A 14,803-nucleotide genomic window follows, 5' to 3' on the forward strand; every position below is an offset into this window, starting at 1 on the left:
TCCTTGCTTGGATGCTTTCAGGGGGACCAGGGAGATTTGTCTGGGTTGCATCCTGCTCTGAGTTGGGGCTGGGCCACCATCCATTAGAGCGAAGGGGTGGTTCTGTAGTATTGGGGATAGAGCAAGGCAAGAGGGACTCCTGGGTCCTCTGGAGGTCCCCTGGGCCAAACAAGGACTCTCAAGTGCTTGGGAAGGTGGGAGGCTCTTGAGCTGCCTGGGGGCCAGCAGTGCAGACCCTGTGGGGCACCTTCTGACCCTGCTGGTCCCTGATGAAGAGAGTGGAGAAGGGGAGGTGCCCTGGACAAAACATGCGCCCAGAGATCATGTCCTCAGTGACCTATCTCCTCCTGCTGGGCCCACGTCCTAATATCTCTACCATTTACCCCTAGCCCACCAAGATACACAATCACCAATGTCTCCATCCACTCGTGAACTCAAAGCGCCTTTTACAGCGCCTTTGATCATTCACCTACCCCAGGACCCCAACAGAGAGTACTGCTCCCCTGAGGTTCAAGCCTTCAAGTTAGGAGCTCTCTGGGGACTGGGAAGATTCAGAGCAGAACAAGAGGGGTGTAGACTGTGCTTTGAATGTGGATTCGGGGCTGACCATGGGGTCAGAAGACTCAATTCAGATCCATTCTCTTCCACTGACCCTTTGAGTTACTATGGACATGTCACGGAACTCTGCAAGCCTTAGAGTTCTTGTTTATTCCAGAGGCCTTATTGAGCACCTACTGTGTCTGTGTGTGTGTGTGTGTGTGTGTGTGTGTGTGTGTGTGTGTTTACACATGCTTGTCTTTGGGATTCTCCCCAGGATCCCACCACTCATGAAAGCATATTTGTGCCCTGTGACAAAACAGGACCCACACTTTAGCCTCATGAACAGTGAAGCACAGACACTAGGCAGATCATAGGAGAGAGCGTGACACATCCAAGGGTCTGTGTACATCTCCTCCTGCTTTCCTTCTCCCTGAAAGGAGTCTCCAGAAACAGGGTCTGAGGTCCAAGGCCGAGTCTTGAATAGGATCCACTAGTCCTGGTATGTGGAGGGAGCCTAGTTGGTGCCGGAATCTCTAGATTTTGTCAAGCTGCGTTTTGAAATGCCTTTATGTGAGACAGAACTTCTAATATTAAGCAACTGAACTGATTCATGTTTTTATCTTCTGTAAAGCAACTAAGTTTTTTACAGTGTACACAGGCCAAAAGCTAGGAGTTTATAGGGTTGGGGAAGGTCACTTGGCCTTTAGTCTTCTATTCATTCTGTATCCTCTGAGATTCCTTTGTTCTAAATGTCTTATTGCTCATTTAAGTTATTTTGTTGTTTTGCATCGTGTGGTGTTTTATTTTGTTTCAGTCTCAGAACGGTTCCAATTCAGAATCTCTACAGCTGACATATTCACCCAAAGACTTCTTGGGAATCAAACCTATAAGTCATCTTTCTTGCTGGCTTATTGTGAAGTAAGAAGAACATGAATTCTTTGATACTCATCACATCAAGAAGTGGTTGAAAAAGTCACTCTCTTTATCTGGACAGTCTCTTTAACTGTTTTGACCCATAGCATATGGTAGAAGCTGTATCATGTAGATTTCTGGGCCCAGGTATTAAGTTTGTAGCTACCTCCACTTGCTGTCTCTTGGAATACTTACTATGTAAGAAAGTCCAAACATTTCTGTTTAAAAGCCCTCCTGGAGTAGAACTAAAATCCCAGGTCTACAGTCTCAGTCTCCCAGTAACAGGCAGCACCAATGTGCTAACCATCATGTGCTACCCATGAGTCAGCCGTCTTGGAAGCAGATATTCCATTTCTAGTCAAGTCCTCTCTAATGAAATTCAGGTGACTAGAGAAGCACCATCCTGTCAATTCCTGACTAGACTGCAATTTTGTCAGCACAATTTTTTTAAGCCAAAAACTTTGCATCGATTTCTTATATAGAGATAGCATACCATGAAATATTTTATTAAAAATGTGTATTGAATACTGCCCTGTAATATTATGCTTATTTGGCAAAAAAGCATCTGTAGCTATTATCTTATTAAGACATGTTTACCCTTAGGACTATGAAATTCATACCAATAAAATTTAGCAGGGCCAATTACCACCTAATACAATTACCAACTCTATTATTATTATTTTTTTTAATACTGAGGATTTTGGTGCTCAGAGGTGCTCTATCATTGAGTTACATCGCCCACCTTTTTTATACTTTTTGAGAAAGGTTCTCACTAAATTGCAGGACTGTCATAGGCTTTCCAATTTCAATAATCTGCAATTCTCAAATACATAAATTGCTCTTCTAAAGCCTAGAATTTGGCTCTAAAGAGTAAATTATGTTAACATCAGATGAGGTAAATCTCTATTGACAATGGAATTAAAGGGATCCAGAAAGTGGAGATTTTCATGAGCAATGGGTTTAATTTGGAACAACAGTGATGATGGTGCTGAAAAAGAAATCCTAACTCTCAGCTTCTTCATGGAAGGATGTCATGCAGAGAGGCAGAGTGCTTTTTCCCACAAGAAGTATATCTGAATATTGTGTTCTTTTTTTCTTACCTCCTTTTAAAGGGATGTCTTCCAAGGATCATGACCTAGAAGAGAGAATATAGATGATTGAAGAGTTTAAGAAATCATAACCATAAAAAGAATAGCAAGAAGACATAGCTATATTGTAGTAATTCCTGTCCTCAGATATTTGCAGGCATTTCTGAAAAGAAGTGAGGTAGCTTTTTGATGAGAACTGTTGCAGTGAGGGAAACAAGGACGATTGATAGGTCCAGTGATTTTCACAGATTTTACCATACTGGGAAGTAAGGAGAGTTAACTCCTAGGAACCCTCGGAACTTTACATCTGTGGTATGTAATTACATGCTTAAATGTTGTTTTAGTTATATTTTATAAAAGTACAGTTAATTTTGAATTGATTTTATAATTAAACATTTTATTTTGCTTCAGTTTACAAACAGTTCCATGGAAAATGTATCTTTCTTCACAATAGAGTGATCTCTATTTTTAGGTATCATTAACAAAATATTTTAGAAAATAATTAATGAATATAAGACAATGATAATCCATGTTAAATCCACATTAAAAGGGATTTGGCTGATCACAAGGTATTTTATTAAACTTTGATAACAATAAAGAGAGATTTACCCCAAATTGGATAAGCATGTACATTGTTTCAAAATGTGTTTCATTTTATTTAAATATACTTTACATTGACTAGATGTAGAAGAGTTTCTTGTTAATAAAAGGACTCTACCTTCTGTACCTCAGCTAATATATTACAAATACTTCTCTTTGTTTTCCTGGCACAATGCAAGAATTGACCTGTTGACATATGATGAACTCCTGACCCAGAAATCTTAATTTCTCTAAAATTGTGTAACTCAAAGCTCGGAAATTGAGTAATAAATCAAAATTTAAAATGGTTGAGGAGAAAATAATTGAATTGCTTTCCATCTCTTCCACGGCATATAGATGCCAAGGGTTTTGACAGAGGTGTCAAAACTTTGGTTCTCTCTGTCCAATAGAAGACAACCTACAATAAGTCATTTACAGGAATAATTAAACATGCCAAAATGAATTGATTAAAAGTCACGTTTGATCCAATTCCATCTGTTTTCCTCATAAACTTTTAAAAATTGATTTACAACATATGCTGCTAATCATGCATTATTATTCTTACTTCAAATGTATCTGGTAGTGAGAAAAAGGGACCACATACATTTGGATAGTCTTGAATATTATTATTTTAGACAGCAATAGATAGTAAGGCAATTTTTAAATTGTTTATTTTAAGAAAGATTTCAAAAGGCAAGAATTAAGGTTCATCAATGAATTCATGTCTACAATTTGAGATTAATCTTCAGAAGTGTTTCCATTCTCGAATGTTTTAACAAAATTACCCGATACACTTTAATCATTCTCTTAAACTTTTGTTTTTTATAACTTGTGACTTTTGGATTAAAAAAAATTGGTATTAAATTTAGTTATACCATGAAGTAAAACCTAAGTAAAGAAATGTAAACTAAAGTTCAAAGACTTATTATTTGTTGATAAAAGAGCAATTGGGTTAGGTGGCTTGAAAAGAGTGTATTAACAATTAGTAACTTATATTGGAAAATGAAATAAGAGGTAAATTATGAGCATATAAAGGATTATTTTAATGAAATAAGAGATGAATTATGAGCATATAAAGGATTATAAGTAATGATGAATATCCACCACATGTTTTTAGGCCAAATTACAATATGGCATCAATACAGACATTTATATAACTTTTCTACTATACTTAAAATGTATAGCACTTTATAAGAAAAAGAATATTGTAAATTGATCCATTATTGGGATATAGCAGAATTGATGGAAGGAACAAGAAAGAGCTTTATATGTGAGAAGAGACTAGATCAAAGGAAGGCAAACTTGCTCACAGGTCAAATCAAGCTTGCTTCCCATTTGTAAAGAAAGCTGTATTGCAACACAACAATGTCCATTTATTTACAAATTGGGTATGGTTACTTTTATATTATGTTGCCAGACCTAAGTAGTTGCAAAAGAGACCCCTTACAAAAGAGGCTTTCCAAAAAATAGATTGCAGTATATCAATATCTTAACAAACTACACTTTGTTTCTGGTTTGTGCTCACTTCTAATACAGTTCAGAAGGGTCTCTGCACAGTATTTCACTGAAAAATCATTGCAGACTTTATGCCTTTTTTTTTTGACAAAAAGTGAAATGCTACTAAATGTTTCACATATGAAACATTGTTTTTTAAATTGTGCAGGTAATACTTGAAAATTTTCATTACTAAATTGTCTTGGTGCAAGATTAGAACACATGGAATACTCATGAACATATGTTAATGCAGTGGTATGGTAGGGACTTTCTCAGAACAAAGGAAAGGTAACATGACACCCACAAAATCACCATGCACATTCCACAACTCTGTTGTAATATTGTTGCAAATCTATAGTATAAAATATAATGCCCAATTAGAATGTATATAATGTATATTACCTTATATGGGAGACAAAGAGCTAGCAAATAAAGAGGAACTAACAAGAGATATATATGGCAACATCTCCTGCTTTGGGACCTCAGCCTTTGAATACAAATCCACTGGACCAGTGCCAACACTAATATGCTCTGCTTCCTGCTGAATGCCCTGGTTCCTGGTCTCTCTGTGGAAGAATCCTGTAACAGTGGCAATGGTAATGCAGTGAAATATGGTAAACTAGTTCTAAGAATCAGGTGACAAAGGCATCATCTTTCCAATGTTCTTCTTCAGTTAATGCAGATGTGGGAATGAGAACATGAAAATTCATACAATGTCTTTTAAAACTCCCTTCTGTTTTATTTTCATTACATTGAACTATCTAAGTCATATGGCCATATTTAATTCAAAGAATGGATGTGATTTCCTACCAGTTGTGTGGAAAGAAGAGTCTATGTATATTTTTGTAAACAATCCTTATGAGAGCAACAGTGTCCAAAGAAATAGAAGAAAGTGGAAGAAATATTTGAAATATTTATACATGATCATGATTAAGTCATTGCCAGACAAGGAGTATCATGAAGTATGTGAAAGCTTTAGACAAAGCTATCACATACTTCATGATATCACAAATATATTGGTAAAAACCACAGTAAGTTAAACAGGAGTGATATATGAGGATATATATATAGTGATATGTGAGGATATGTTTATTTTAATGTCATTTTGTGATCCTCTAGGGACAAATAAATATTACCTATAGTCTTACTTTCTTATACTTAATTTTAATGAGTACTGATTTCCACACTATTCACACATCCTATTTTTTTCCCCCAGAAGTAACATGTAATCCTCCTTATATTCCAAATGGTGTTGACTCACCTCAAAGGATTAAGCACAGAACTGGAGATGAAATCAGATATGAATGTAAAAGTGGTTTTTATCCTGCAACCAGGGGAAATACTGCAAAATGTACAAGTAGTGGCTGGATACCTCCTCCAAGATGTAGCTGTAAGTTCCATTTATATCTTGAGCTACTTTGTAATTCTGAATTGATTTTTCTACTAAACACACACACACACACACACACACACACACTGTGACAAGACCAAATAGTTGTCTATGTTTATGTACATAATATGTACATAGAGCCTTTAAAAGCATTCTTTACATCTCTTAGTATGAAAATCACATCTTAGTAAATTAAAAACAGTTTCTTGCAATTCAAAAAAATGTATGTATGTGTAATATATATGTGTATATATATATATATATATATATATATATATATATATATATATATATGTATTTCTCTAATTAATAAAATTCTTCCAGTATGTGAATAAAACATTGGGTAAAAATACTACCTTCTAACAGATAATATGTTAGTTATTTGTTTCATTAAAACAAATTTACTGGGCTAGGGTTGTGGCTCAGTGGTAGAGAGCTCGCCTAGTATGTGTAAGGTCCTGGGTCCGATCCTCAGCACCACATGAAAATAAGTAAATAAAATCAAGGTATTGAATCCAACTACAACTAAAAAATAAAATTAAAAAAATTCCCCCCAAACATATTTGTTTAATACCAAATATTTGTTGTCTCATTGTGACTGCGGGTCAAGAATTTGGAAATGAGTCAGTAGTTCTGAGTCAGTTTCTTCTTGTGGTACAGTCAGTACATCAGTGTAATAGACTGTTCTGAAGGATCTGTTTCCCACACGGTTCACTCACATAGATTTTTGGCAGGAGGCCTCAGCTCCTGACCACATGGGCCTCTCTTAGGTTACCTGAATGACAGCTAACTTTCTCCAGAGCTACTGATCTGAGTGAGTGGAGGCCTGAATACCACTTAGGGTCTACTCACATACTCTTGCTACCACCACATCTATTCTTCAGAAATGAGACACTAAGTCCAACATGCCCCCAAAAGGAGAAAAATAAAGCTCCCCTATTGTGAGGGAGGAGTGCTGAAGGACTTATGTAGTTTCGTACAAATTTTACATGTGGCAAAATTCCACTGAAGGTCAAGACTATTTTATTTATGGAATGCTTTCTTGGCCCTCTTCAAGTTTTAGTTTGTCTCCACAGTCATATTCCTTTTCTTTCTATCTAACTGTACATTTTAAAGGTGTATAACACTTAAACAAAAATGTGATGATACAAATGATTGGTCAATGAGTTCAATGTTAGTTCTAGGCAAAATTCCAATCACTAACAGAGAAAGCTTTTATAACTGTGAAACAAATTTCAAAGTGCATAAGAACTATAAGGTCAATCTTTAGTGATTTTATAGTTGACTTCGACAATATGGATTTGCTCAAATATATCTAAACCTGCCTTTCACAGGTTCTTATGGATAAGGCAATGAAATTGACCAGTTAGATGGTTTATCTCTTTGCAATTTCATTAAATAATCTTATCTGATAATCAAGCAAGAGGACTTTCTTCTCACGACAACTCCATTACTCATTGGTGACATCAAATTATTCAATGGCTCAGGGAAAATGTAGTATGAATTCACAACTTGAATGACACAAAGGATGATGTTAGTGTATCTACACTAGGACATATCATTCAAAGAAAATCCTACATGTCAAAATGAATCAAATAGGATAAACTTCTGCAATGGTAACTATAAAATCCTGGGCTTGAGTCAAAGAAATAAGCTTCCTAGGACAGATGGATTAGCAACATTTATGAAAATTAGTGAATATTTATTCAATTTTAAGATCAGTTTGACTGAACACTAGGATGGAACAACTATAGCTGGCAATGAGACTATGACCTACATTTAGTGAAAGTATAAGCAGGTGGATACTCTAAGTAGTAGAATGAGGCTGTTGTGAGAACCACCCATCTCTGCTGATAGGTCCTTAGTGGAATATTAAATTTGCTTCAAGGTACACCCTTTTAATGAGGTTTAGATGTGCACACATGATTGTGAAGAATATAGACAAGTGCCTCTGGCCTATCATAATAATTATACCTGTCAATTCTCTGCTTTTTGTGCATTTTGAAAAGACATCAGAGATAACGAATTTATTTTATTGATGTTCCATGAAACAGCATAAGTAGGTGAATAAACACATTTTTCTGCAACCACCAGGTTTCAAATCTCTTATCTACAAATGGGAAATTTAATTGATTAATCTTAAAATCTCACTTCTTGCAATTCAAAAGACTCAAGCATGTCCAAGGCACAGTTCTTGTTGAATAATACAGGTTTGGACAGTTCATGATGTAATTTCTAAAACCCATGGGTTAATATAAAATATCAAAATCTTTAAAAAAATATTATAGGGGAAAAAGTGAATGTTACCTAAAAGGAACAAGACTTAATGCTAAAAAGCATTTTAATTACAACACTGGAAGCTTCATAAAGGTGAGGAAGTATTTGTCAATGATAAGAGATATGGACTGTAGACCAAGAAAGTATACTTAGAAGAAATCATTTTCTCACCTTTGTTTAAAAAAAAGACATTTAGGTTGAGCAAGAATTCAAAATATATAATCCAAAATCCAAATAATATATCCATAATAACACTGAAAATAAATAGCCTTAACTCACTCATTTAAAGACATAGACTAGCAGAATGGATCCAAAAACAAGATCCAACCAAATTCTGTTTGCAAGAGACTCATTTCATAGGTAAAGGCACTTGCAGACTGAAGGCAGAAGGATTGAAAAAAATTTTCTTCATGCAAATGAACTCTGAAAACAAGCTGGAGTAGCCGTTCTTCATATCTGACAAAGCAAATTTCAAGCATGAATTAATCCGAAGAGAAAAAGAGAGCCATTACATCCTAGTAAAGGAAACAACCCAACAAGAAGAAATAATAATAGTTAATATATATGCCCCAAATGTCAACATATTACATTAAAAAATACTTCTTAAGGGGCTGTGGCTGTGGCTCAGCAGTAGTGCACTTGCCTGGCATGTGTGAGGTACTGGATTCGATTCTCAACACATCATATAAATAAATAAAACAAAGGTCTATTAACAACTAAAAAATAATAAAATAATACTTCCTGACATTAAATCCCAGATAGATCCCAATACAGTAATACTGGAAGATTTCAATACATCCTTATCACTAATAGATAGGTCATCAAAACATAAAATAAATAATGATATATCCAAACTGTATGTATTCAAACTCAATTTATCTTTTTCTCAGCAGTTCATGGAACCTTCTCCAAAACAGACCATGTTCCAGGTCAAAATGTACATCTAAGCAAATACACAAAGAAAATTGATATAATCCCATGCATCCTATTAGAACATACTAAAATGAAACTAGAAATCAAAAGCAAGAAAAATAGCAGAAATCACATAAACATGTGGAGTTTAAACAGTATCCTTTTAAGAAGGATGGATCAAAGAATAATTGAGGGAAGAAATAAAAAATATTTAGAAACAAATGAAACCAAAGATATATTAAATCTCTGAGATAGTATGAAAGGAGTACTAAGAGTAAATTTTATTTCATTGAGTATCTACATTAAAAATATATAGAGAGACCAAATAAATAAACTTATGTTATACTTCAAGGTCTTAATTACAAAATCAGTAGAAGGTCAGAAATAATAAAGATCAGAGCCAAAATTAGAAGAAAACATAGGATCAATATTCCATCATATCAGTGCAGGCACTGACTTTCTGAATGAGACCCCTAAAGCTCACAAAATAAAACTAAGAATCAGTAAGTTGGATGCCATTAAATTAAAAAAAATCCTGTCCAGCAAAGAAAATGATAAAGAGAGTTGAAGAGAGAGCCTCTGGAATGGGAGAGAATATTTGTCAGTTACTCCTCTGACAAGGGAATAATATCCAGAATATATAAAGAACTAAAAAAACTCAATGCCAAAAGCAAACAAACAAACAAACTCAAACAAGCAAACAAATAGAAATAGGCCAATTGATAAATGGCCAAAAGAACTAAACAGAAACTTCGTAAAAGAAGAAACCCATCATGCTAAGCGAAATAAGCCAATCCCCCCAAATAGGGGCTGAATGTGTTCTCTGATAAGTGCATGCTAATCCATAATGGGGTGGCGGATGGGGTGAGTGGAGGAACTTTGGAATGGGCAAAGGGAAGGGGTGGAGGGGATATGGGGGTAGAAAAGATGGTGGAATGAGACACACATTATTACCCTAGATACATATATGAATGGTGTGACTCTACGTCATGTACAATCAGAGAAGTGAAAAATTCTGCTCTGTTTATGTACAATGAATCAAAAAGCTTTCTGCTGTCATGTATAAAAACTAATAAAAATGAATAACAAAAAAGAAACACAAATGGTCAACAAATATATGGAAAAATGTCCAGCATCTCTAGCAATTAGGGAAATGCAAATCAAAACTACTCCAAGAGATATGGACTGTAGACCAAGAAAGTACACTTGAAAGGAACCAATAATTATCAATATCATGAATAATAATAAATGCTGGTAAGGATTTTGAGGAAAAGGTGCACTTCTGCATTATTGATGGGACTGTAAATTAGAACAATCACTCTGGAAACCATGGGGAGATGCCTCAAAAAAAAAAAAAAAAAAAAAAAAACAACTAGGATTTAAACTGCCATATGACCCAGCTATCCCACTCTCAATGTTTTTCCAAAAGGCCTAAAAATCAGCATCCTATTATGATTCAGCCACTTCAGTATTTACAGCAGCATAATTCCCAAATTATGGATTCTACCCAGAAGCCCATCAATAGGGATTAGAAATGTATTAAGAAAATGTGGTACATACATACAAAAGAGTTAACTCAGCCGTAAGAGTGAAATAATGACATTTGCTGATGAATGGATGGAAATGGAGAAAAATCATGCTAAATGAAATAAACTAGACTTAGAAACTCAAAGGTTGAAAGTTTTCTCTCATATGAGGAAGTTTTAGTAAATTTAGGGAAAGAAGGCAGTGGGGGTGGGGATCAGATATCATAAAGATATAGGGAAGATCAGTGGTAGTAGCTATTGGAGAATGAGAGGGAAGAAGGAAGACAAAGAGGAAGATAAATGGCATGAATTTAACCAAATCATGTCATATTCATATATAAACATCCCAAAGGAAATTTCCCTTTTGCATGTGTAATAGAATGAAATTTTAGTAGAGAAGAGGAGGGAACATGAGGGAGAAGAAGGGAGGGAAAGGTTGGATGGGGCTTGAAATAAAATTTCTTGCATATTTGATTGTGTCAAAATGAACCCAATATTTATGATGTTCTAATACAAAAGATGAGCAAAAATTCAAAGTGTATAATGCAAATTACCATTTTGAAGAGTAGAAACTTCTTGAAAATGGTCTGCAATCAAACATAAAGGAAAGTGGAAAAATTAATTGAAGTTGTAGTATATTTAGTGTATGTGTGTATACATGAAGGCGATGAGGGGATTCTTTATAACATATCACATAAGATTTCTTGAAACAGAATCATATTGCCTGGAAAAAATTAATACTATTTAGATATTCAAAGGAGTAGGTTTTCTCTAAACAATCTCTTGAAAATAAGTAAATTTCAAGAAAATAAAAATAAACCTGACAATAAAATAAATAACAGCACTTAAATTTGTGTTAAATTATTTAAAACATAAGAATAATTCAATAAGATATAATCATATTATACCTCATTGAAAAACATTTTAGCACATTAAAAACATCTCATTTCCCAACTGAAACTAGAATAAAACTATTGTTTATTATAACCTTATCTATTTTGATACTAACAAATTTTTCTAGTTGATTTCTCTGGTGACTGATATCATTTGACTTCACTAACAAAGACCTCACAGAGCATAATCATCTGATTTCTGTGACTTATCTTTTCTTGAAAACCTTGTAATTATGTTAATAATAAGACATAATTCATTACTTAAATGGTTTATTTCTGATATGTTGCTCAATAAAATAAAATATTATTCATCTTATTTTTTTATCACAAGTGAAACCTTGTGATTTTCCAGAGATAAAACATGGTCGTCTATACTATGAAGAAAGATATAGACCATATTTTCCAGTACCTATAGGACAATGATATACCTATGAATGTGATAACAATTTTGTGTCTCCTTCAAAATCATACTGGGGTTACATTTATTGCACAAAAGAAGGGTGGCTGCCAGAAGTACCATGCATCAGTAAGTAAATGTCTTTACAATGATACATGTATCTTTCAATGAGGGAAGAAAGAAGCACATAAGTATTTACGGTTAAGTCTTGCATGACAAATTAGGGCCAAGGGAAGAATTGTGTGTGCAAAAAGACTCAATTAGTTTTTGTCTTTTATAAGACGCTCTTCATAAAAATCACATGAAAACCAAAGTTACAAGAAAACCTGTATCATTTACACATGTTTTAGCTACAAAATTAAAGATGAATTCAATGTTATTGATTTTTTTTTTTGATATTTATTTTTTTAGTTTTCAGCAGACACAACATCTTCGTTTGTATGTGGTGCAGAGGATCGAACCCGGGCCACACGCATGCCAGGCGAGCGCGCTACCACCCGAGCCACATCCCCAGCCCTGATTTTTATTTTTTAACAAACATTTGGTATAGTAGTTTTGGGGTTTTCTTAATTGCACATTTTTCGGATGCTACACATTTTCTAAATATTATAAAGGTAATTTTTAATCCAATATTTTGTTCAAATTAATGTTTTCACTTTTTATCACTTTGTGCTCCTTAGGACAATGCATTTTCAATTATGTGGAATATGGATATTACTCACGTGAAACAAGACATTCACTGCATGAGTCTGTTAAAGTTGACTGTTATCCTGGCTATAGTCTTTCAAATGGTCAAAACACAGTTACATGTACAGAGAATGGCTGGTCCCCTCCTCTCAAATGCATTCGGATTAGTAAGTAAAATGCTCTGATATCTATACTCGTGATTTTTTAAAGGTCCATCTACATTAAACTGGGGCAAAATATTTATAAAAATTTGTTTCCATGTTTCATGTAAAAGTGGAAATCAAAATTTATTGATAAGTATGTGGCAAAATAAGTGCACCTTAGTAAACAGTATTCAAGAATATAGTAAAGAATTTGAATACAGGGGCTGGGGCTGTAGCTCAGTAGTGGAGCACCTGCCTTGCGTGTGTGAAGCGCTGGGTTTGATCCTAAGCACCTTATAAAGATAAATAAATAAAGGTATTGTGTCCATATACAACTAGAAAATATATTTTAAAAAGAATTTGAATACAATATTTTTGGTTAAATTAAGTCATATGCATATACGTTGAAATTAATTATTTGACTCAAAATTATTATAAAATTGTTATAAATAAAAAACGAATACAATGAGAGTAAAAGATGTCTGTCAAGAAGTGATGGGGTATTTTTGCAGTATTGCCCTTTGTCTCTGAGTATTTCTGGGACATGTTACAGAAATGGGTCTTCTGGGAAATTGTACATATTTTGTTTTGGATTTTCTATAGAGCTTGTACTAATATACATTCTGGTCAATGCTGAATTCTTGCTCTACGTTCTTGATAATGATTAAGTGATGTTGTATTTTAATATTTACTAGATAAATGGCAATAAAGTGGTAAAACACTGAAGTGTTGATATGTGCTTCTTTTATTAATAATTGGATTTAGCATACATTGTTATGGGCTAATGGGAAGTTCATTTAATCTGTAAGATGAGGCTTGATTTTTTTTTTTTAGATTATCTTTTTGGAAGCTTTGATGTTGGATTCTTAGTAATTCTAAATATCTTTTTTTTCAATTATATGTATTACATATGTGTTCTTAATTTATATGGCTTTTATTTTTTCTTTTATGTTTACTATGAATAATATTGTTCCTTTCACTATAAAATTAACTGTATTTTATTGCTTATGTTTTTGATAGTAATACTTCAGAATGTAGACATACTTTTTATTCTAAAAGTTATATCTTGTCTTCATATTATTAATTCATTTGCAGGTTATTTTTATGCGTGATAATGACATTATTTCCTTTTAAAAACAATATGGGAAAATTCAACATTTCCTCAGTAATCCAATATTGTACCTTTTCATATATCATAAAAATGGATACTGACTATTTATACTGTGTATTTTATTTTGCAACATTAGCAAATAATGTTTTAGTAATCTTCTACCTTAATCACTATAGATTCATAATAAGTATCGCTATCTAATCATGACTTTTCACCCCAGTCTTCTTTGTATCAGTTTCTTTGGGAGGTGACACTTTGATCTTCTGTAAACTTTTAAATTTAGCTTACCACATACTTTTAATTACCCTGTTTAGATTTTGTTTGCAGTTCTCTTGGGTCTGCAGAATAATTTACAAATAATTCACAGCTTAATGATAATTGACCTTTCCCTTTTAGAAATGAAGTATATTTCTATGTATATGTTTCTACATATATATTCTGTATTTCATATCTAGGTCTTTTGAAACACATTTTTGCTAATGAGAGGCTTTGAGCTTTTCTGACTTTATTCTTTGTAGGTAACAGGATTATCCATTACTTGTTTAAGCTCTAAGAATGTTCTTTTATCTTTGGGAATTTTAAATTTTACAAGGTTTATATTATTATTTTCCTTAAAATTTGTGTTGAGCTTTTATTTGATGGTTTTTAACTTTCTCTTCAGAACCATATTTTGCTTAATTCTTATTTTTCTATATTTTTTCTATCTGAAGTGTTTGTTATTTGGGTTAATCTGCTTTGAACATATAACTTTTATTTCTATATCTTTTCACTTTTTATGTTCTATGTAGATAGATTGCTTTGACTTTTTTTCTTTCAATAACTAAATTATATTTAAAAATGTTTTAAAAACTGCA

The 14,803-nt window shown here is 33.6% G+C and overlaps 1 protein-coding gene across 1 annotated transcript in view; it reads left to right on the forward strand.

Moving 5' to 3' along the window:
- The window catches only part of LOC114084082 (complement factor H-like), an 87,814-nt gene that overhangs the window by 26,737 nt on the left and 46,274 nt on the right, over positions 1 to 14,803 (forward strand). The window contains 3 exon segments of the mRNA XM_071619672.1: positions 5,830 to 6,003; positions 11,943 to 12,137; positions 12,689 to 12,862. Of these exon segments, the coding sequence (XP_071475773.1) occupies positions 5,830 to 6,003; positions 11,943 to 12,137; positions 12,689 to 12,862 (543 nt within the window).

The sequence above is a fragment of the Marmota flaviventris genome, chromosome 12 (assembly GCF_047511675.1).
Source record: "Marmota flaviventris isolate mMarFla1 chromosome 12, mMarFla1.hap1, whole genome shotgun sequence".
Classification (NCBI taxonomy): domain Eukaryota; kingdom Metazoa; phylum Chordata; class Mammalia; order Rodentia; family Sciuridae; genus Marmota; species Marmota flaviventris.